Source organism: Anser anser, assembly GCF_964211835.1.
Source record: "Anser anser genome assembly, contig: HAP1_SCAFFOLD_289, whole genome shotgun sequence".
Classification (NCBI taxonomy): Eukaryota; Metazoa; Chordata; class Aves; order Anseriformes; family Anatidae; genus Anser; species Anser anser.
In genome coordinates this window covers 73,420-98,136 of record NW_028154132.1, presented here as the reverse complement: position 1 = coordinate 98,136, position 24,717 = coordinate 73,420, and the positions used below count along the sequence as shown (strand labels likewise).

Here is a 24,717-nt window from a genome sequence, read left to right as displayed (position 1 = left end):
CAACTTCCAGCCTGTGTTAGCTGAACACATCGTACTGGTGCCCGCCATCAGTTTGACAAAGATGGGATTGCAGTAGGAACTTGCTTTTTTCCTTCTTTTTAATTAAACAAGTCTTTGAAGCAACTTTTCCAACACCGCCATACTTCACTTCTTCCAGTTATTTTCTGTTTTACTTAGCTGAAATGTTTTTTTTTCTTCCAAGCTTGAGGAAGTTTTCTACAAGAATGTCCCGTAATGATTTCATAAACTCTTTTCGTTGTACCTAGCTGCAACAGAGAGTGGGGGGAAGATTGATCAAATGGTGATGATCGCTGTCATTCTGCTGGACACGCAGATACTTGCCTTTCGTTTTGGCTCATTTTTAATACCAATTAACTTCAGTGCCTAGCGTTAATAGACACCGTTTGACTGCATCGGCAAATGTTTCTGAGTCGTGAGTGTCATTAAAGGCCTGTCACCCTATGGAAATCCTTCTAAATAAGAAAAATGGCATTCAAATAAATAAATAAAGCAGCGTTTGAACTTATGAGCAAACCTAGCGTAGCTGCCTTTGACGCTGATCTGGAGGAGAAAAATCACGTTATCACACTACTATGGTTGCCTTAATAGGTTTGGTGTACATGAGGGAGGGAAGTATTATGTGATGTTTGCCTAGCTATTACATGGCCGATGCAGGAGGGGTTTTAGTCAGTTCCCTGAGCACGTATTGTTGCAGAAGTCGGTGATTTCACTGCCCAATGTCTGTTATTAAGGGCACGATTCATGTCCCGTTATCGTTTTTATTCTTTATTTATGTGTTTATTTTCTGGGGCGGCGATCTGTCACGATGCCCATCGTTCCCCTGCCGTGGGGTAGAATTTAGCGTGACGACTGCTTCCCGGACCAACGGGGCCACGAATCCGGCCTAAAACACTGCTTGTGCGTTGGTTGTCGGCGTGGGGGCTGTTGGTTGTCGGTGCGGGGGTATCGGTTGTCGGTGCGGGGCTTTTCTGACGAGCACTGTGGGCTCGGGGCGCCGTCCCACGCCCGGCGCGGTGCTGCGGCACACCAGCGGTCGGCGCCACGGCGCGGGGAGGCTCTGGAGGTGACTCCTAGCCCCGTGCTTACGGTGGCCGGGCCGGGGTTCATTATGGCGGCCGGGTCCTGAGGGCGGGAGCGGGAGGGCGGCGGGACCGGGACGGGACCGGGGCGGGGCGAGGAACGGGAGCGGCAGCGGGAGGGGGGGGCGCGCGTTCCCGTGAGGGGAGGGGGCGCGCGAGGGAGGGAGGGGGAGGGTGTGAGAAACACTCCGTAGCCAATAACTTGGGCTCAGGCGAGGAGCTCGGCGAAGCAGGAATTTATTCGCGATCGCAGTGGCGGGCGTCCCGTCCGTGCGAGGACTACCGCACACCAAATTTCCCTGGTGTATTGCCAAGCACTTCCCCGTGCAAGGGCTTACCATACACCACATTTCCCGAGACTCTTCCTTTCTCTCCCTTATCTCACGCTTCGTCCGTCTCCGGCCGCGCCCCTCGCGGAGCTGCGGAACCGCGGATCAGGACTCCACACTCGCTCCGTACAAAAGTACGTCTCAATCACACGGCACACAGAGTCTCACCCGACCCCCAAGGCAATACTTCCTATTTCTTACCTTGGTCTGTGCACAGAGTTACCGGATCAATTCTCAAAGCCGGAGTGCCTGCCTTCTTCCCTTCCCCACTCCTTCACGGATCCTGCCTCTTTCATCAGTCTCGGGCCCTCTATCAGCTCTCCGCAGAACCGCCGCCGTCGATGCACAGGACCGCTGAAATCAGCGGGGCATGCCTTCCTGCTGCTGCGGCGGTGGGGCTCCCCAGTAGGCGACTGGCTCCCGGACGAGCCCCCAAATTGTGAGAAACACTCCGTAGCCAATAACTTGGGCTCAGGCGAGGAGCTCAGCGAAGCAGGAATTTATTCGCGATCGCAGTGGCGGGCGTCCCACGAGCAGGAGCGCCCCTGCTGGTTCCAAAACCCAGTTTATATACTTTTTGATGACGGGACCCTCCCCTGTTTCCCCACTGAGGGGGTGATCCAGGCTCACAATCTGTCTGATGCTTCCCAGACAATGCATGGCCTTCAGTTGCCGGCCTGTTAAATTTCGAATTTCTTTCGACTTTTTTACTGGTTGAAGCGGTAATGGTTCTTCACTTACCTGACTTGACTCAACACCGTGATTTTCCCCGAATTGTTCTACGGAGTCTGGTTGTCTGCATTTTACAAGGTCGCCTGCTAAGCGTTCTTATCGCTGCAAGCACACCTCGATACCCCATTCCTTACCTTTAAACAACGTAACTCTGCAAAAACAACATTTTTATTCCCACGAGGGGCAGGGCAGGCCCCGCGGCGCGTGGCGGCGGGGGGCGGGGGGGCCCCGTGACGGCACCGAACGCGGGGGGGGGGCGGTATGGCCTCGGGCGGCGCGACCGGTAGCGGCGCGACCGGCAGCGGCATGGCCGGCGGTGGCAGGGCCGGTGGCGGCGGGGCGCCGGGCGGCAGCCCAGGAGCCCGATCAGGAGGAGGAGGAGCAGGAGGAGGAGGAGGAGGAGGAGGAGGAGGAGGAGGAGGAGCAGGAGGAGGAGGAGGAGGAGGAGGAGGAGGAGGAGGAGCGGCCGGCGGCAAGGTGAAGAGGCGGCGCCACCGTTTGGGCGCCGCGAAGCCCCCCTGTGCCAGGAGCAAGCGGGTGAGGAGCGGCCCCCCCACAGCGGGCCCTTCCCCCTCAGCCCACCAGTTACCCCCTTACTTACCCCCTTACCTTACCCGCCCCTTTATCCCCTTAGTTACCCCCTACCCACCTCCTTACCCCCTTAGTTACCCCCTCGACCGCTTAGTTACCCCCTTAGTTACCCCCTCAACGGCTTAGTTACCCCCTTAGTTACCCCCTCAGCCCCTTCCTAACCCCCTCAGTTACCCCCTCAGCCCCTTCCTAACCCCCTCAGTTACCCCCTCAGCCCCTTACTTACCCCCTTACCCCTCTACCCAGCCCATTACCCCCCTCCTCCCCCTCCCCTTCACCCCCAGCCCGCTGCCCTCAGGACCCCCAGTGCCACCCCCAGGGCTTTCCCCGCTCCCTGCACCCCTCCTCAGCCCATCATCAATTCTCTGAACGTTACCTGCCAGGCTTTGCTTCTCGTTTGTGCTGTAGGGTACAGCAGGTTGACGGTGAAAGCGGTCCGTCAATTCGGGGTGTGAAAATCCCCGTGCTGGAGGGGGGACGCGCCGAGATCCCTCCCAGCAGCTCTTTGCTAAGAAATGTCAGGACGCCCAGAGAGATGCTCTGGAGATGCCCTCTGCACATGTTTGTTCAGCCAAAACCTCTCCGCTATTAAATGAGCAACGTAGCTGAGGGGATTGATTATCATATGCAAAACCAAGGGAGCGCTACGCATGGATAGCTGCTCATTTAGGTTTTTATCACTTGCAGAAATGCCAAGTCCCTTATACCACATATTGACAATCAATCTTGTCCATCTAAAGCTGGCCTGGAAGGGCAATGCAAACATTCCCCACGCTTACAGAGCAACCGTTGAAACCTCTGGCTTGAACAGTGCATTAATGTTGAAAGTGCCATAGCTTGCGTGTGCCGACACTGTGTAGCTAACTGATAAACCTTACACGTGGATTGAAAATAATCAGTGGAGATGGTTTTCTAACTTTTCCATTGTCTGTTATCTCTGCGTGTTTTCCAGTAGGTTTATTTAAAGAGTGTGCCAGAGCAAACACGTGCGTGGGGATATCTGGGGGATTCTGCACAGAGAATGGCTGCTGCACATCCAGCGCAGATCAAATTAACAGTAACTTATCGGGGAAGAGTTTTAATGATTTGATAAACAGACAAACTGATAGGTGTTACATGTGTGCATTTATTATAGCAGTTAGCTTTGTAACCAGACGAATCGTGCAAATGTTCATAACGTAAAAGGACGAGCTTTGAGCAGATAGCTTGCTTAGAGCATTTGTCAATTAATTTCAGTTTATTTTCAATATCATGTCCACTCTGCAGAAGGTTCTGTGGCTTAATGTTAATTGTCTCTCAGTGATGCAGTTGGGGAGGCACGAAAGCGACCGATGCGATTTTGTGAGGTTATACCTCTGGTTCTGATCCCTACCCCGCTGTTTTTCTCATCCTTCCCCCTACAACTTTAGTCGATAAGTCGATTCTTAGAAATACTTAAATAGATGTGTTTTGTGTGCTTGTGATCATAATTACAGCCCACCAAACCCTCTGTCTCTTACCATTAAGCTCTGAAGGTGCCTGGGCACTGTAGGCAGTATAGTTAGCAGCTTCAAAGTTCCTGGGAACTAGTCCTGGATCTAATTTACCTTTTTTTTTTCCCCCTGCCTGCAGGAGGGATGATTAGCAGGATGCCTAGCTCATGATTGTCAGCTTTCTGGATATTAATTTTTATTATTAATTTTTATTATTAATTATATTCATTTATATTAATGTATCTTTTATTTAACCGTAGTTCCTGGGGCTTTCGGTCAGGTGGGAATTCTCCGATCGTACCCGATGTATGCCGCAGAGTCAGTCTTCTACAAAATACAGCAACAGCTTTAGAAGGCTCTTGCAAGAGGAGGTGCTGGTGCTATAGCTATAGCTGTGTTTCTTGCAGGACATCTTCTGGGTTAGCCTGACTGTTGAGAGCAGAACTGTTTTTTGTGCGTATAGTCACTGCAATTCAGCATTACTAAAATTGAAAATATTTAGATTCACTGATTTTAATGGGTAGTATGGTCCTGACTGTCGCAGTAGATAATTGCTGAACTTCTGGTTTAGTTGGTTTTCACGGGAGGGTGCGAAGAGGAAGAGTCCTGGAACAAGTCTGTAGGTCAGGAGCTGTTCAGGCGTAGAGTTTCCTGATAGCCTTGCAGATTGACGACCTGCTGGTGAATTTTGGCAGAGGTTTCAAAACTTTGAACCTTGCCAAGGTCACTTGGAAGTGCAGACAGTGATAGGTAGTTGTAAATCAATCTTAGGTGAATTTTAGGTTTACCAGAAGTGTAGCGATCCTATGCCAGGGATCAACCTCGTCGTCGTCTTCTGAATATTTGCTGTATAATATCTGTCTTCAAGGTCCGTGGAAGGTGGTATCGCAGCATATGCTGTTGACTGCGTTTCTGTAATTAAACAAGTGTTTTTTCTTTCAAGCAGGGAATAATTAGCAGAATGACAGAAACGGTGAAAAATATTGTACCGGCCTGGCTGCAGAAGTATTTCAATAAGCGTGAGGAGGAGTGTGTAGACAGAAATGAATCTGCAAACCAGGAGGAGACTCCGGTAAACTATCATCACGATTATTCAGATGAAGATACCATAATCGATGAGAGATTCACGCCTGAACCAGCAGGAATTAGTAGACGAGGTATGTGAAAAATCATTTGGAATTCTGGCCATCTGTATTTATTCACAGATTTCTAGTTTTGAATCTGAATTTCAAAAGGAAATTGGAATGAGGGTTTTGACAGAATGAAAAAAAAAAACAAACAATCAAAAAAGTCGAAACAACTGTTTGTGAAACCGTCTTAGCTTTAAACTGTATATACAGTTACGAAGCATACATCTTATGCTCTTGGAAGGCATCAGTTAACTTTAGGTACTCTATTAGCCAGGTGCTAAATGCTGAAAATAAGTCATTTGCAAGTGTGCTGGGTTGCATTTTCCATCTTTTAAAAGATATGGAATGAAAATCTGTCTAATTGCCTAAGGCAATTAAAAAAATTAATTTGTTTTGCAGTCTTCGAAACAAAAGACTAGATGCTAGAATGGCAGAGGAAAATTCCGTCTCGTGTCCTGAGTTTGTTTGTTTTGTTTTGTTTTTTTTTGTTCTGGGCTTTGATCAATTTAGTAAAGTTCCTTGTTAACTTGATGGTGAACTGGGGAACTTGTGCACGGATGTGGTTTATGAGATTATTATCCTTAAAATATTCAATAACTTTAAGGTCTACGCGGGGGGAGGGGGTGTCTTTGAGAAGGTATTTGGACCGTTGGCAACGAGGTTTGCAACTCCTTTACCTCATGAAAGATTAATTTGTCTTATATCCAGTGCCTCTCACTGTTCCTGTAGTCCTGTTGTATAAATTTGCATCTATTCTTATTTGAGTTTCTCTTAAATTAGCTGTTTTGGGGAAGTCAGCTTTTAATAAGTAAAGAAGTTTTGTCTGAGCGTGCGTAGGTAACCATAGATAATGTGGAAAGTCAGTTGCTTCTGTTGTTGGCAGAATCAAAAAATAAGGAGGAAATATCTTTGCCTCCAATCTCATCTAATTGTAAACAAGGAGATTGATGGCTTTCTGTGTAGCTGTAGCTTGGGAATGAGTTTGGAGAAAAGAATAGAGAAGGTCTTCGTGACTGAGGAACACATGTTGGCTTTCCTATGTAACTGCGTGAAAGGAGCTTTCAGTAAGAACAGCTGCACTGCAAGCTTGCTAACTCCAGGAGATCAGGAGCAGGTGGACACCCTGGAACCTTTTGCAGCTTATGTTGCTGTCCGTGGGTGTTGCTTACTATGCTTAAGAATAAGATTTTTTTTTTTAATTATTACTACATTTTGAAACCAATGTGTTTCTTCAGTTCTGAGGTATCAGTGTGCTGGAGCCTATATTGGGTGGCCTTCCGCCTGAATACCTTTCTGTATCTCAAACGGTGCTGTCCTAAAAATCTGCTCATGGTTTGGAGAGCTAATTAGTGGTACTGCAGTGGTTATGAAGATTGAACTAACTAGTTTAAGCTTCAGTTCAAGTATCAAGAGGATAGTGGCTCAAAGTCATTTGAATTGCCCAGATTCCTGGGAGAGACAGTAGGCTTTCATCAGGCAAAATACCCATGAATAGTTCCATTCATTTAGCAAGATAGACTTCAAGGCCACCTATTCCAGGCCACTAGCATTGTTTGCAGACCCTTTGCTTCAAGAGGGAAAAATGCTCGTCTGGTTACTTGGGTCAACATCCTTGTCCCTTGGGTCAAAATCCCAATAGTTAATGGGTAGGAGATGATGTTTTGCCTCTAACGTGAGCTGATATGGAAGAACTTGGGAAAAAAGTACTGCAAACGTTCATTTTCATGTTGTGTATTCAGATTAATGTAACCTTTGTTCCAATATTATGGAAGCTGCAGTGTTATCTGTAATTACCGTGTAATCTCAAATTTTGTAAAGCTTATTGCAAGCTGTACATGGGAGAAGGAGTATATATGTTTGATTTAGTGAACGGCCAAGTCAGCGTTAGAGCATTTGAGCACGGGGTCAGAATGTGGTGTTGTAAATCCTCATAGTTAACTACTTCTGGATGCAACATTAATACTGTGTATCGCAAGCAGTGTTGTTGTTGTAGCCAGACAGTTAGATGCAACCGTATCTGGGTGAGGAAGAAGTTAAATTTGGCTTCTCTCTTTTTGCGCTTAGAACTTGGCAATAGCATGGCTGTCGATAGGAAACAGGTTTTGGCTTCTGTGAGCTTGTCTATAGCAAAGCTAATTATCTCCCTGTTCTTGTCTAGAACCATCCACAAGTAGATCAGCACTGAACTTCCCAGTTGTGTTAACAAGGCCCTCTCTTCATCGGAGCCGTCTGAATTATACCACGCTGGATTCTCCTGTCCCACCTTGTCAGCCCTCGACATCTTCTGTATTTGGCATTGGCAGTCCTAGGCTGTCCTTCATAAAAGAAATAGAAGATTCTACCTCTCAACAAGACGATGATAACATCTCAACAACCAGTGATTCCTCCTCTAGAGCATCTGATGAAGGTGATTTTTGTGTTCTCTGTTTAATTGACTTTTTTTTTAATGTGAAGTACCTTGCGTTCTTTAATATTCCACATCACCTTAGTAAATAAAATAGGTGAATGTCAACTTTGGATGCGAGAATTAAATTGAATTTTTAGTGTTTTAGAAGTATATAATCCTATCACCTTTTTAATAGAAGCGTGCTTTGGAATACGTTTATGATACCCTGATGTTAGAAAGAGTCAATGCTGAAATATACACGTTCAGCTAGGTTATATGTAAATTTTGAACTGGGACGGTAGGAAATCAGGCTGACTTGCCGTAGCTTGACAACTAGGCTGATTGTCTAGAAGGAAGAGTGACTCAGAATATCTAACAGACAGCTGGTTAAATGTGAATAAGTGCAGGTGACAAATAGGAACACGAGATGTTTTCCTGTGTTTCAGCAAGAGAAGATAAAGAAACTACTCTGACATAAGCTATAGGCTGTTTTTTGACCTTTCTTGGTAGAAGGCTTCAGCTGTCAATACTTTCATGTCTTTTGCCAAATTCATTGAGGAAAGCACACCATTTTAAAATAAAAAATAAGCATCGTGTCGATGTAGGTTGGTACGTAGGTCTTCTCGCTGAAAGGGCGAACAGCAGGTTTGCAGCTTTTTCTAGTCCCCCATATAGACAGGGACTGACGTGTGCTCAGCAGGTTTTGCAGAGAACTTTTGTACAGCTGAGAGTAGAGTTGCTGGGCTTTAGCAATATAACCTCAGTGCACTAGAACTTTCTGGTGTGTCTTCGTAAAACATACATGGGCAGAAGATCGTTAACTCTTAGAGCAGCCTTTGGGGAATCTTCCAGGTTTAAAACCTGTGCGATTATGATCTGTGCTGGCCTCCAGCCTTTTACCAACACAGAAAAAAGCTTTGTCCGTACAAATGCACTGATGTTTATGCGGTCCTCTTTTATCTTAGCCTGAAGGAAAAAAATATCTGCATTGGAAGCACAGTATTAACTTGGTAAGATTGCTGAAAACTACTTGCAGCTCTGTGAACAGTTTTCAAGTTTGTAGGTGATACTTGGTTTTCAGTCTGTACGTGAAGTTGATCTATTTAAAGAAGCTGAAGTCATGCTTATTTTTCTGTATTGAAGAACTTGAATTAGTGTGATCTTTATTGTTAAAGTTCTGTACGTACGAGAGGCATTTACATCTAGCATACGTCATTTTGGCAGATGTTGCAGTTTTAAAAAATACTTCATCGTCACTGCTCTGGCCCACACAAGATGAAAGAACTCATTCCCTCTCGCAGCATTCTGCAGCTAGCTCTAAGAAACCTGCATTCAGTTTATTTGTTTTTGGAGGACTGTGTCCTGTAAGTACTGCACAGTATTTCTTTTAATCAGTTTGAATGTGTACCTGTTTTTCTATCCACTTCTCATACTGTGTTTCCGTAGGTACGTGGAAGCACGTCTGTTTTTAAGCAAAACCAGCTTGGGTTTTCTCCATTTTACCCCGGAAAGATGGCCTATGCCGGTGGTGCAGCTGTAAGATCAAGGCAGCCAAAGACGGAACCTTATCAGGTATGAGAAAAGTAGTGTAGTGGGAAATAGTGATGGAAATAAAAAAAGCAGCACTGCCAAAGGAGCTTTGAGCAGGGAGCTGAATATGTGGTAACAGTTGCTCTTCTGCCCTCTTGGTCTACAAAAATAGACGTCTGAGATTGATTTCTGTTTAAATTCTTTAATGACAGTTTTTACCACAGGTAATACTTGTCAGAAAGAACAAGAATGACAGTTTGGGCTAGTTGTTGGTAGTTGGGGTTTCCTCTGTTGTTAGGTCTTTCAAAAAATTCCATTTAAGTGCCATTGTCTGCCTCTGACTACATTACGTTAAAATAACTTGATGCAAAAAAGCCAATGACAGCATAACTTTGAAAACTTGTGTTTATGGTAGCAAAAGCTACAGTAGTCAAACCTGGCTAATATTTATCTGTGGATCTTCTTTTCCAAGCATGCCTACATTCATGCTATGGATATGTTGTATAAACCTGCAGTCTTTGAAAATATCTAAAATCAACTTTGCTGATCCTTTGTTCTTCTGGTACACAGAGGCATGCAGGACTAAATGCAGTCCCAAGATAAGCAGTAACATGCTTTCTGTTTTGAACGATTCATATAGTTCTTGGAGAGAGTTATTTGCCCCCAAGAGTTCTTGGAAATAGCAAATAAAAACTGCTGACAACTCTGATTAGCTAGAGCTGAATCGAAAAGGAAAGTCAAATCAGGTTTGGTAGGAATGTATTTAAATGAAAGTGACTTTTATCGATAAATCAAAAGGAATTTGAAGAAAATGAAAACGCGGGTTTGCTGGCTCTGTTCTGACAGTCCATTTGTGCAACGGAAAAAGGGCAGTACAAGTACCTCACTTACGGGAAACCTTGAAACCTTGTGGTGCAAAGCTGGGAACCCTCTTTGGTCGGCTATTTTTGTTTTTTACAATATTACTGCATTATGGTAAAAAGAGGAACCAAAATACTAGGCTTTTAAAGGAGAGAGTAGCTTGCTTCTTGCTGCTTGCTGTGAATGACAGCAAGGTACTAGAGAGTCCAGCGAAGGGCCACCAAGAAGATCAAGGGACTGGGAGCACCTCTCCTCTGAGGAGAGGCAGGGACTGCTGGGCCTGTTTAGCATGGAGGAGAGGAGGTTTGGGGGGATCTTACTGGTGTATATAAATACCTGAATGGATGGTGCAAAGAGCATAGAGAGCCATTGTGTTTTCAGCGGTGCCCAGTGCCAGGTCAAGAGGCAACAGGCACAAACTGAAACGTGAGGCTCTGTCTGAGCATCAGGAAATGCTTTTGCACTGTGCGGGTGATGGAGCCCTGGCACGGGTTGCCCAGAGAGGCTGTGGAGTCTCCCTCTTTGGAGGTCTTCAAGAGCTGACTTGACATGGTCCTGGGCAACCTGCTCGGGGTGGCCCTGCTCGAGCGGGGGGGTAGACCAGGCGATCTCTAGAGGTCACTTCCAACCTTAACCATTCTGTGGTTCTGTGAGTCTCACTTGTGTTTTTACATGCTGCGTGGCCTGCTTCCTGTCTTCACATCGTGTGATAAGCACAGTGTGGTTATATGAGGGGTTTAACCTGGGAAGAAAAAAAGTCACACCAAAGGAAGTTTTCGACTGATATTTGAAGTTGGGTGGTGCAAATAAACAGTTTACTTTTTCAGTGTAATGTTTAGATCTGTTACAGTTTAAATCAGATCTTTATCTTTTAAGACAAAGATTTGCAGCCAACTTTAATCTTGGGGGAAGGGAGGAAGCAAGAGAGAAGTAAAACTAGTTCCTGGTTATGATTGTATACACTGATTTTAAGATGGTACGCTTAGACCATCGTGAAACTCTGAGGTCTGTGTTGTTACTGAAAATGCTTTCTGTACCACAAGCCTTTTCTTGAGTTCTGTTTCCCTGATTACTGCTTCGGAGGCCTTAGCAGTCCTAGCATCATCCGTCTTGACCTTTTACAAGTACGGAGTTCTTTTATTGCTCGTGCAACAAGCACGTGCAAGATGCACTGAGGCCCAAGGTAAACTTCATTAAACTCCGAACGTATTCTCTTCTTTATGGCTTGAACTCCCAGTGACTGCATGTTTCTCTGTCATCAGAATATATTGATTCTATCATCAGTGTAGCCTTGGGACGTAAAATACATGCCTCTTTAGCTCAGAATTGACCATTGTAACACTTAAAATGCTAATTTTTCAGGCACAAAGGAGAGCGAAAGCTAGACAAGAAACTGTGTGGTCCCGCGCTACGTTAAGTACCTCAGCACGGCGCATCTTGGAGGCAATGGAGAAGCTGTCAAGCCCTTTGTTGGTAAATAGCACTTCTTTTAATCTGTTTTTGCTTCATGTGTTTATAAAACTTAGTAAATGTGCCATCAAAGGATAAAGATAAAACTATTCTTCCTTACGTTGTGGCCGGTTTAATTTATTGCGCTGTTTTTTCAACAGGATGCTAAAAGAATGGCATCTGTTTTGCTGCTGTGTTGTGTAAGTTGACCATGAACCCCCACATTTTTGTTGCAGGGAACCCTCTCTCTCAGGAGAAAAAAATTGCCCTCTAATAGTTATGCTTTGTTTTTTCCTCAGCCTCCGGACATAGATAAACCGGATATTACTGACTTCCAGTCCAAACGAAGAAAGGTAAGAACCAATAATGTCTTAAGCTGAGGTAGATAACTTTTTCAATGCTTTATCACTATTAGAAAAATTTTCTCAAACCTCAGTGACAACATAGACATCAAATCAAGTTAATATTGGCATGTATCCACAGTAGATGATGGGCTGTGAAGATTACTCAGGTTAAGAATTATGTTATCTTTGTAAGTTGAGAGCACCAACTCTAGAACACACCAAGTCGTTTTATCTTGTCCCCCAACTTGGGGTGAAGCTGCATATTAAAATTCCTGTTGAGGCAAGTTTTCTCTTGAAGAAATGATCACAAATAGAAAAATACTGATTGAGTGGTCATATAGACTTTGTACAGACTTCCGTGTTCATTCGGGCACAGAAAACTAGTTTTTGTGCTTTTTATCACCATTCAAAGTAAAGAGGAGGAAAATTGTTAATTTCCGACGCTATAAATCTTACGCTCCTAAATTCCTATTTGGAGGTAGCACAGAACTGGTGAGAATGCTGTGGTAAAGCATGATTTCCTTTCATTTTGTTTAAAAAATGAAAACTAGTCATCTTTTTTTGATGACTTTAGTTAGGGGTATCATTAAATTGCAAAACTGTACCAGGCACAATAGCTCTTGGTGTATTAAATGCCTAACTGGGGGAATTAATATTTTTCATTTTTACCTTTAAAACCAGCGATGAACCATCGTTGGAGTCTGATAAATTTTCCATAAAATTAAATGGGCATCTCTTTCTGCGAAAACATCTGTGTTTCCAGTATCAGTCTGAGTGTACAAATGACCACTTGTTAAGTGTATGGGCTTCTTAGGCTGCAAATCAAAGTGGACAGTAATACTGGTTGCTTATTGCTTTTAACTCTTTCAATCTCTGTATTGTTTAGCCAGCACAATCTCCATTTGGTAAAGTTCTAAAATGAATGTAGCAGCAACTGCTTAGTTTTTAGGGGGGTAGAGGTTTTTTTTTTTCTTTTTCTTTTCCGACGCTATAAATCTTACGCTCCTAAATTCCTATTTGGAGGTAGCACAGAACTGGTGATAATGGTGTGGTAAAGCATGATTTCCTTTCATTTTCTTTAAAAAATGAAAACTAGTCATCTTTTTTTGACGACTTTAGTTAGGGGTATCCTTGGGCTTATTAAATTACAAAACCCTTAAATGACCACTTGAAGATCAGGTGACTGAAGGAAATAACAAGATGTGCAAACTTTTCATCTTCTGTTCTAATGAGAAAAGGGACAGTGTCTCAAGAAGTTTCTGTGCTAATTCCTTGATTGGATGGATGTATAATTAAGTTTACAATCACTTCAGAGTTTACAAACATCTCAGATTTCCTGGACCATCTTTTCACCATCTGCCAAATTACAAGGGCATGGAGAAGTGAAGTATATCATAAATATTATCCAAATAACTAAAACCAAATCTGGTGTGAATTCTCAGTTATATTATAGCAATACACCTGTGATAAGGCATTAAGAAAGATCTGCCAGATTTGCAACAGAGAGCCTGAAATTGTCAGCCACTAAATGAATGTTGCACGCAGCTGTCAGTGGGTGAAAGGAGATAGATTGTCTATTCATAATACTAGAATTCATAATGGTGGCGGGAGAAGGGTAGCCCGTGATGAGAAGCAATTATTTGCTGAGGAGACGATCGTGTGTTTTCCTGCTAAAGTGAACATGCGGTTGACGGAACACTTGTGCACTCAGGCTAAACTTCTGCAGTGGGTAGCAGTGATGTGGTATTTTTCTTATTTCAAGGAGCTGTACCAGGCAGAATAACTCTTCGTGTATTGAATGCCTAACTGGGGGAATTAATATTTTTCTTTTTTACCTTTAAAACCAGCAATGAACCGTCGTTCACTCGAAGTAGATTTGTGAACTTACATAAAACATGTCTTATTCAAGGTTTCAAACTGAATGTAATATTTTTTAGAAAGATGTATTTTTATATACTTTAGAGAGAGTGTGAATTCTATTACTAAGAGCTGGGAGATACTGTGAAATTAAAGCTGCAGCGTAAACAAAAATTTCCTGTTGGTATTGATTTGAACAATAGCATGCTTCCTAAGACTGTATTTTCTGATCCTTAAGACCGCAGGCGGAGCCATCGGTAAATCTTGTAGCCTTTAGGGTTTGTTTTCTGTCTGACAGTTCAGTTAAGTCAGTTTTGCAGAACACGCAGTGGTCTGTGTTAAAAATTAACTCTGGTCTGTGAAAATGCTTTGAAAAGGGAAGTCAAACCCACTACTTGAAGTGCATCTAATGTACATGTAAAGCATTGGATCATATTTTAATGAATGAGATTATTGTAAGACTGACAAGTTGGTTTTTTTGAGTGTGTTCTATTGTTTGTGTAACTTTGAAGAGGGAAAATGTAGGGAATGTGAAGCCCAGAAGCCTGTATAATTAGTTGCTTAACACTTCAAATGTTAAATTAATGAATTAAGCTACTAAAAAAAAAAAATCACAGTGTGGGCAGAGGAAAAGATAGGAGCATATTCTAGGAACATGGGTTATTTTAATTATGGTAGCATGAATTATTTTGTCTATGAAGCTAACTGCCAAATTTTGAAATGGAATTCAGTCAGACTTTGGCTACTTATATATAGCTTTATGGATTTCGTTACTGGTTTTCTGGTGATTTCCCTCTACAAGTTGAACGGTCTTCAGAATTTTCAAATTGTATTCATTGAGTGCCAAGACCGATGGGGGGAGGTTTATAGTTCTGTAATTTGTTTTCATCAATAAATATTGGAATTAATTTGGGTGGACGTAAGGATAAATTGATTGCTGTTTCCCTTTTAAAGCTGGAATCCCAGAATGCATTCCAGCCTCCACCTGTTAAGAGACTTGTGACACCAACGGTAAACCGTCAACCGATGCGTTATACGCGGTATTCTGAACCATCACCGACTTCAACTACTCAGTCCAGCAAAATTTGCCAGAGAGTAGACACAAAGTACCAAGTGAGTACATTTTTGAGTCCTTATGTGCCTGTTTTTTTTTTCCAGTCTTGGAATGTTTCTCAAACCAATTGTTATCCTATCTTTGCAAAAAGTACTGATAGTATGTTTGAGGCGAGCTTTAAGGCAGTGGGAACCATTGTGAAATAGATTGAGCTTTTATGGATTTAATTCTGTTTTTGGAACACTCAGTGTCTTGTGGTTGTTTTCACGATGTCATGATGTGCTATTGAGTCATCCTGTTCTCAGTGAAAGAATATTAAAAGACAGAAATGTTTTCCTTTTATATTCTCATGTACACAAAGCTGTCACTGATGAAACATGCTCGTGTTCTGTGTAAACTATTCCAGGTGAGCTATGTGCTCCAAGTGAGAGTTCTGACAATGTGCTGAGTTATCGGTTTTGATTGCTTTGGAGTAGATGGAGTCTGATAAATTTTCCATAAAATTAAATGGGCATCTCTTTCTGCGAAAACATCTGTGTTTCCAGTATCAGTCTGAGTGTACAAATGACCACGTGTTAAGTGTATGGGCTTCTTAGGCTGGAAATCAAAGTGGACAGTAATACTGGTTGCTTATTGCTTTTAACTCTTTCAATCTCTGTATTGTTTAGCCAGCACAATCTCCATTTGGTAAAGTTCTAAAATGAATGTAGCAGCAACTGCTTAGTTTTTAGGGGGGTAGAGGTTTTTTTTTTTCTTGTTTGTTCATAAATGACAGAAAACAGAAAAGTATGTCCCTTTTACGGGGTTGGTAAACACAAGTTTTGATGAAAACTCTCCCCCCCACACACAATTTTTGTCATTTTGTTTAAAATAATTACTTTCTTTGTTAGAGGATTTGACAAATTTGATTTAGTGTTCTATCAGTTTGTCCTCAATGCTGAGTGAACCAGTGTGCTTACTTTAGCCCCAAAATTTAACTGAACTGTACCCACAATGCTGAATTAGGGAACAACGTTAAGTAGGTGAGGTGTATTCAGTGCTATAAAATTAAAAATAAATAAATAAAATAAAAACCACAAAAAACCACATGAAGTGGTTGTTGGTACTTTGTGTATTCTGTACATATTCAGCTAAGTCTTGAACTAAACTTAACTTGCAGGGGATGAGAGAGAAGACTTTGCCTGCAGAACAGCGAGCAGAACCATCTGAAAGGTATGACATCTATTAATTTAAAACTTACTTGAAGGAAGAAAGACATCTCCTTTTTCAGTATGGTCTGCACCTGAAAGGTGGTGACAGTTCTCAGTAAAAGGAATGGGAAATCCAATGAAAATTTTGTATTTTGAGGCAGCTGCAAAGTCTGGATTGTGTTTGAAGATCAATATAACTTTGAGAAAATTGTTGTTTTTATGAAAGGAAGGAAGATGAGCAAGAATAAAAGTACTGATACACCACTTTTTATCCCAAGTTTATCTTCTGAGTAGGATACGAAGATGGGAAACGAGGCACGTTATAATGCTGTATCCACAGAAAGGATCTTTGCTATTGGAGGCCTAATTTTTTCCTTCTACAGGAAATATGGCTCATTTTGTAGTTTAACTAAATCTGTAGCGTTACAAATTTTGCTTTGACAGATATTTCATGGTTTATAACTCAGTTTACTTATAACAAAATAATTTGTCCCTCCTAATGTTCCCTAGGGGAAAAGCTATTAGTTTTAGCTATTTAATTGCTTGCAGTTTGAAAGCTCTGTCCTAATGGGATGATTCTTTCTGAAGCATTCTTTAGAAGGTGAAGTAGGGGAAGTGAGTTACAGTTCAGGAGGATGTTTATTGATGTGTTTTTTTCTTTATTTTTTAAGCAAAAACATGGAGGAAGATTTATGATTTATTATTCTTTTTTTTAATACTCCTTTCATGATGAAGTTAATTGTCTGCTTTGAGTTCACATGAAGACCATGTGTTCTTTAGGATCATTTGAGGCCAAATGCTAACTCATCTCTAAAATAAAAAAAATCCAGCAGAATTAATTGAATTTCTTCTTGAGGAGACTGCTTTGTGTTATACTGCTTTCTTGGTTTAGGTCAAATGAGTTATCCTCCAGATAATATTGATGGCTTTTCCTTCTGGGCAAATGGTGTTTTGGGTAATAATGCTTGAGTTAAGGGACTTTGCACTCGGTTTTTAGGGGGGCCGCTCTTTTCAAAGAACAGTAGCAGGGAATTTTGTTGACTCTATGCTCATCTGCCAAGCAATTCTTAGGTGACCATGGGCATTCTTTGGCTTGCAGAAAGAACTCAACACTTTGTTTTGGCATCTAAAAGTTGGACTTCACAACAACCACCTTTTTAGGGGTGGAAGCGACTGGCTTTAAGGTTCTGGTACAGGTGCAATCAGGTGCTGGGTTGTAATTATGTTTTTTTCAAACTGTTCTAAATTGTCTTTGCTAGAACTCCTTTCTACTTCTCCATTTAGGAAGGAGATACAGCAAACTCATACTGCTTTTGATTTCGTTCACAAAGTTTATTGCAGTGCCCTACCTTTTGTTTGTAGAGTAGGTAGTGGTGGTAGTGTTTTTTGTGATGCTGGTCTCTGTTGGGTGCCATGTTCTGGAGCAGGAGCACCACACTGATCTGCTGGCAAGAGTCCCTTTGGACAGTTGAGTTGGAATACTCAGTAAATCTCTGGCCCACCAATGCTATATATCTATGCGTGTGTGTGTATATATATATATATTTTATATCCTGAGTCCAATTGTAGATTAGACTTGCTTGAAGGCTGACAACTGTCTTTGCCCCCTTGAAGCTCACAGGTGTTAACAGAAAGAGGAATATGGGCTATTATGGGCAAGCGATAGTTGTCTGAATGAAGATCTATTTTGATGTAAGACTTTTTTTCAGAATTCTAATGGATTGACAGTTTGGATTAGAGAAAAGTCTGAGCATCTGCCTTAGGGATCTGTCTTCCTCTATGCAGTTACAGTGCTAAGCAGGCTGTTGTCAAGTATTTGACAAGTTTAGACCAGTTCTCCTCCTCAGTATTGTGGGAGTTTGACCTGGTGTCTTCCAGTGCGATCTAATGCACTTCTGTACTGACTGACTGATTGGCTGCAAGATAAGCTTTGATGTCACGGTTTTTCCAGGCATACTTCATTTTCTTGCCATAGTACTTTTGTTAGAGTTATTCCCTATTCCACTTCTGGTTTGGGTTATTTTTTCCCCATTTGCTCTTGGATTAGGATATCTTTCTGGTTTTGAGCTAGGCTTTTTTAAGTACCAGAAAAACGCCTTTGTATGCCTTACAAAAGGGATCTGTATTCATGTCTGAAAAGACTTCTGGAATGTTGGCATACCCAAACACCTCTGCTGTTCCTGCTGATGGCCACATGAAAGCCAGAGCTGCTTCTGAAGCTTAGGCCATATTACCTTGCCACACAAGTCTAAGGCGTCCCTATTCTATCAGAGCTGTTGGCAGTGTTTCCCATGTGTATGTGTGCATATGTGCACTCTTTCTGTATTTTTGTGAGCTGTTCTTTTATATCCCTGCAAAAGATACACGTGCATCGCAGAATCAGAGAACCAGTCCTATTTAAAGGAAGCACTGGAAAATAACAATCTAAATCAGCTCTTCTATTTCAGGTCTTCTGGCTTAGTCATTGTTCCCGTGTGAACGGTGCACTTATGTATGTCCTTTTCATTGCTGCTGTTAATAAAGTTTTTCCTATTTAGAACATCAAGTATTTACCAGCGTTTAGCAACTTGTGAGACAGCTTTAGTTTTTTTCTGATCAGCAGGTTTCAATTCTAGGACTAATAACAGCTCTAATATCTTGAAAAAAAAATTTGGCTGGTAATTTTTTTTTCTCTTGTTTCCCCCAACTTCTGTACTGTCGTGTGCTAGCAATGTGACCAGCTACAAATTCAGTACTGCTGCGTCCAGTGGTCTGTCTTCAGGAGTGAGTAGCGGAGGCGGCAAAATGAGAAGGGAAAGAGGAATACACTATTTATCAAGAGCTGTACAAGAACAGGTAAGTGACTCTTAAATTAATTGCTGTCACTGAGCTTACTGAAGTAACTAGCTAAGTGTGTCAGTTTTATTGCATCATAGTAAATTATAACAATACCGCTTTATTTTTGCATTGTTTTTGTTTTCTTGTGGGTTTCAGAGCAGGCTCCAATTGATTTCCTGTCTTTGAATACCTGAACTTTGCTTATGTAATTTTGAAATTTTTAATTCTCTTACCTTGGAGATTCTTCAAACTATAACATTTCTCGTTAGCAATTGAATGAATGAGTCCTAAGAGGAGAAGTAATGTTTTGGTGAAGGTTTGTATAGTTTTTCTACAGGAATGATACTTGAAACGAGTGCCAAGTATAAAAAGAAAAAAAAAAGCTTAAGTTTTGGTTTCATATTTAAGTCATACAGAAAGATACAGGCCAAGAGTGTGAAAAAGAGTAGTAGAAGAGAGCATTCTGCATGTCTGCTAACGATGACTCAGTTTTTGATACTCACCAAACTCATTGTGAGAGAGTTTTTTTCTCATTTTAATAGGAAAAATCTATTCCATAAAACTATGACCATGAATATTCAGATTATTTTTTCTTTTATTGGATGTTATATAAGCTGCCTGTAAGTTAATTTAAGTATTTACGTTAACATTAAGTATTTAATTAATATTAAGTTAATATTAAGTATTTAAGTTAATTTAAGTTTCAAATCATTAAATGGGACTTCTGGATGATGCAATATAAAGAAATCGTAAACACTGTTGTTTATTCCTGTAACGCAAATAAAATAATGGTCCAAATATCAAAAGTTCCATAAACTTTTCAAATCAAAACTGTGAAACAGATGTAAGCTACAGGATGCACTGAATATCAGTAGTACCAACTTACATCCCTGCCTAGTCATTTCTAAGTAGATCATGATAGTACTGTACAAATTTTGGTCAGATTTCCTATGCCATTTAAAACATAACTCATCCAATCTTAGTAATCAAATAAAGTAAGTGGCAGGGATGAAAATTGAAGTTGTTAAGAGGCTCTCTTCTGATTTTTATATTTGCATCCTGATACATGGTATAGACTGTATTTACCAGAACACAATCTTCAGTGCTGCTAGTCTGACTTTCTTTGGTGCTTTTTGTGTTTAGTTTGGTTGTTGAACCTACCTGCTTCTTTAAACATTACCTTTTTCCACGTTCACTGCTGTAATGACTTTAGAAACTTTGGCAGCTATCCTGCCTAATTTTGCAAGAGGAACACTTTCTCACTTGTCTTGAGAGTGTACTCTTAATTGAAGCCATGCGAGGGTAGTTAGAAAGGATGATGCTTCTCTAGAGCTTTGATGACTAAAGTATAGAAAAGAAAGAAAAAAAATGTGATCTGTGCGTCTCTGTTCTGCACAGGTTTTGAGTTAACTTTCAGTGTTCTTGCTGTACAGTTGTTGAATAGAGTATAATGTGGAAGCAGGCCTGCCATAAATTAAAATGACGTGGTAGACAGAGGTGGGGAGATCGGGATTTCTTCTGGAAACTTGCTTTCTCTTAATTTGTATGGATTTTTGTTCTATTTAATTTTGTTAATAAATTGGGTGCGATGGGGTGAGAAAGTAGTATGTCTTGTATAAGAAAAATTAAAATTTGCAACTTTAGGAAGTGGAGGAACCAGTGCTACCGAACATACCCCTACCCATCAGTGCTGCATCGCTGCCTCAGTTCAATTCTAGTTTCGTTGGTAGTAGCGCTGTCTCAGCGTCACCGAGCGCTGTTTCAACAGCAGCAATGAGCACGGCAACTCCAGCAGCTGCGACGGGCATGGCAAATCCATCAGAGGTGGAGGGCATGACAGATCCATCAGAGGTGGAGGGCATGACAGATCCATCAGAGGTGGAGGACTTGACAGATCTATCAGAGGAGGAGGTGGAGGACATGATATATACAACGGCGACGTCAGGCATAACGTGTTCAACAGTGCCCTCAGGCTTGACATATCCAATAATGGCGGCGGGCATGCCATATCTGCTGATGACAAAGGACAAGGCAAAGTCAACAGCGGCAACGACAAGCGTGGCAAATTCAACGGAGGCGGCAGGCATGGCAGATGGAGCAGCGACGGCGGCGGGCAAGGTAAATCTTTATGCTATAAATAATGTTTACAATGAGTATACTGCTTTATTGCGAGTTGACTTTTTCTGTGGTGCTCATGAAACTAACAAATATTAGTTTCTACGCAGCTGAATGAATTGGGGTTGTATGCCAGTTTGGGGAAAAAGGCATAAATGTTTTGATTCTGCTTCTCTCAGTCTTAGAGCCTGCCAACTCCCATTTAACGTGATTGTATAACTGCTTCAAATGCTGTGGAAGTCTGCGGGGGAAGGGGGGTGTGGACTTTATGCCAAGTTATTTATAGTGGTTTGGGCAGGGGTAGAGTTAATTTTCTTCGTAGTAGATGATGCTGTGTTGCAGATTTGTGAGCAAAACAGTGTTGGTAAGGCACTGGTGTTTTAGCTGTTGCTGAGCAGTGCTTACACAGTGACAAGTCCTTTTCTGTGTCTCACGCTGCCCTGCCAGCGAGGAGGTCGGGGATGCACAAGAGGCTGGGAGGGCACTCAGCCAGGACAGCGGAGCCCAGAGGACCGAAGGGATATTCCACACCATTTAGCATCGTGCTCAGCAATAAATGCTGGGGGAAAGAAGGGGAAGGAGTGGGGAGTATGTACAGGGTTATGGCATTTGTCTTTCCAGGTAGCCATTACATGCGATGAGTCATTAATGCTACCTCAAATTTAACAACTTTACTTCTTTATTTCCAGTTCTTTTCCCTGTTCCACTTGGAGGGAGTGAGCGAGTGGCTGTGTGGTGCTTAGTTGCCTGCAATGGTTAAACCACAACTTTATTTAAGTTATTAAATTAGAGGTAACGTGGTCATATGAGCCTCACATAGAATGAGCCTAGGGTGCAATAATTGGCATATTATTGCAATAAAATAAACATTAATCTGTTCCAGAGTACTTGAAATATTTTTTGTACGGTTTGAAGTAGACAGCTGCTTTAACATGTTGAGGTGTTTGCTGAAGTTCTTGGAGTATCATTGGGCTGAGTTTGCCGTTCTTCAGCTTCCTGGCTTGCTTTTCCGTGCATTTAGACCTAAGTAGCATCTCCAGCTTTTCCTCTCAGTTTCTGGAATTTGGTTTTGAAGATATTGTCCTATACCCACTTGGAAACTTCCCTGTGTTTTATTATTACTTTTATCTGCAAAATAACTCAAACATCAGGTTTTTCGACGTCACTGCGGGACTTCTGTTGGGTAGTGAATTCAGGTAGTTGTTGCTCTTCAATATAAACCTTTAATTCTTTTGAAAATACAGATACAACCAACAAGTACTGTTAGCAGTCCTGAGTTCGCATTTTCATCTCCAGTTGTGAAATCTACTGAGGCAGAAGTGCTACCTACGTCTTCTGTAAGTAAAATAATAAAGGAGCTTGACTTTTTTTCTTAGGCATTTAGTAGGCTGTTGCAGAACACTAAAGCAGAATCTGCCTTGATGGAGAAAAGTATGTAGGCTTCTGGCTTATAATTTGTCATTCAGCATGCGTGCTACAAATGTGAAGAGCAGCTTTCAGATTTGGTTTTGTGTGTGCATTCGATTGAAGTTCCTGTGGCTTGAGAATCTGAAAAACCTCTCTTGTTCATAGCAGATTGGGTTTACATTTAGTGTTCCCGTTGTAAAATCGGCAGAACTTTCTGGACCCAGTGGTACTCCAGTGACGCCCTTTCTTACCCTAGGTAACTGAAACTTTAGCACTTCAGATCTGAAGTGCTGATTTTCCTTTTTTTCTTTATTAAATCTTCAATCTGTCCTGTCTGCGCATGCTAGCAATTCCAGGCAGTGTTGGACTTCTGCAGTATTTTTCCAGTGACAGATCTGCTTTTATAATTTTTGTTTTGTTTTGTTGCTTTTTGTTTTGCTTGTAATCATAAAGCATTGCAAAGTAAGTAGAATTTGTGAAGATTCTTATGTGAGAAGCATGAAAGCTGGAAATTCTTGTTTCTAACAAAAGTGAGTATAATCTGCTCTAACTAGGTCACATTGTGAAAGCTGGTTTTGTTTTCTTTTGTTTCAAAAGACACCACCACCTCAACCAACATCAATACACAGAAAGAGGAGGTCAAAGATTTTGCTGGTGGTCCCTTCACCACTGCCCACGTCTTAAAGGAAGGAAGCGTCTTAGACGTTCTAAAAAATCCTGGTGAGATAATGAACTCCTTTTAAAAAGATGCTGCAAAAAATACGCTAGCATTTTTTATTAAAAAAAAACCAACACACGACTTATGGTTAATAGAGTATCTGCTATAAATATGAATGTAGGAGAGCATTACATTAAGCGCTGCGTTTGTTAGGGTGCATCTGCCCCCTTCTATTCTAAGTGGTGTTTGTTGCTGGAAGTAAAACTGCAAGATGAAAAGCAGATGGGTTGCATCTCCTTTACGTGTTAGGATGTAATTGTAAATGAGGTACTAAGAGAATTAGCCAGATAATCGGTGTTTCATTTTAAGTAAATACAATTTGTGGAATTGAAAAGGAAATGTTTGTAAAACTCAACACTCCTGTCCCACCTTCAGCCCAGGTGAAGAAAGAATAGGAAAGAGCTTCAGTTCCAAATACATGGCGAAAGCTGCGAATCTTTGGGCCTTAGCTTACAATGGCTCCTGTGGATTAAAATTTAAACTGCAAACAGAAGTGGAGTGTTTTACGTTAAAAACCCTTTTCTGAATTTTGTTTTTAAGCAATTGCAATTGTTTTCAACAGTTTCATAAAGTGTGTCTGTGGAAAAGATATCTTTTAAGAAAAAGGGCTTTATTGAATTTGATCTTTTCCCAAAAGTCTTCTAACTTACATACTTGTGAAGAAGGCAGCACATTTCTCTACTGGAAAGAGCTAAGTGAGAGAAAATACATTGTGCATTTTGTTTAAGGAAAGACCTCTGAGTGAAGTGACATTCACTTTCTTTATCGGTTTAAAAGAAGCAGAATCGAAATCCACATTTTTCAAAGACTTCAGTTTTGACTAAAAAAAAACCAACAAACAAACCACAAAACAACTATGTTCAAGGTAGATTTACAAGCAACTTGAGCTGCTGTTTAAGATGCATTTCCTTTAGTCTTTCTGTATTAGTAGCTTGTCTTTTCTGTTAAAATTGCCACCTTTTAAATAAGGAGTTGTCCTGTGTCCGATGCATTTTGAAAAAGATTATAGAAAATTAGACAGTTGTTCAATTGTCTTGAGTTTTTATTATTTAATTAATATTCAGCATCTGTGGGAAAATACCGTACGGATTGCTGCTCCGAGTACAAACTTCTGTACAGTTACTGGAGTAGATTTGAGTCATCTGCTATGGAAGGAGGAGCTTTAGAAATTTGATTCGATTGGGCATCGCGTCTTAATCAAATTGTATTATTTCCATTCCACGTTGGACTGTCAGATTTCAGTCAGCTACTGTCTGTTTGTACTTGTATCGACCAGTGAAAATGTTGATTTAAAGCTTGCTTGGAAACAAAGAGTTAAATGAAGCTTTAACGAAATGTTCTGTTGTGACCCAGTGCAGCAGATGAAATTTCATCCGTTTAGATAAGATTTCTGGGGACTTCCTGTTGCGCTCGGTCTGAATGTCTAGTTGTAGCCATTGGCACCTGAGTTGAAATTTTTGCCCTCTAGTAAAGTCACTTAGTTACATGTAGTGAGGTGCTGCGCTAACAGGAAGACTTTTTTTTCTTGCTTCCTAGACTTTGGATTGTTGAAAACACGCTCTTCTACGTCTGCACAACCTACAACAAGCACAGTGGTTTATACTAGGCCTGCAATAACAACTTTTTCTGCAGGTA

At 41.5% G+C, this 24,717-nt stretch overlaps 2 protein-coding genes across 2 annotated transcripts; both read left to right on the top strand.

The window, feature by feature from the left end:
* Positions 1 to 7,677: 7,677 nt before the first annotated feature.
* Positions 7,678 to 18,792, top strand: LOC310890704 (nuclear pore complex protein Nup153-like; the record flags this gene model as incomplete). The annotated part of the gene is made up of 6 exons (XM_083853022.1): positions 7,678 to 7,761; positions 9,187 to 9,312; positions 11,494 to 11,604; positions 11,880 to 11,933; positions 14,736 to 14,894; positions 18,787 to 18,792. Exons 1-6 carry the CDS (start codon positions 7,711 to 7,713, stop codon positions 18,790 to 18,792), a joined length of 507 nt encoding a protein of 168 aa, XP_083709148.1. The 5' UTR covers positions 7,678 to 7,710.
* Positions 18,793 to 18,822: 30 nt separating this feature from the next.
* LOC310890703 (uncharacterized protein) lies at positions 18,823 to 22,628 on the top strand (the record flags this gene model as incomplete). Its single annotated transcript, XM_083853021.1, has 4 exons — positions 18,823 to 18,860; positions 20,487 to 20,960; positions 22,202 to 22,294; positions 22,533 to 22,628. The coding sequence occupies exons 2-4, from the start codon at positions 20,616 to 20,618 to the stop codon at positions 22,626 to 22,628; spliced, it is 534 nt and encodes a 177-aa protein (XP_083709147.1). The 5' UTR covers positions 18,823 to 18,860; positions 20,487 to 20,615.
* Positions 22,629 to 24,717: the final 2,089 nt, after the last annotated feature.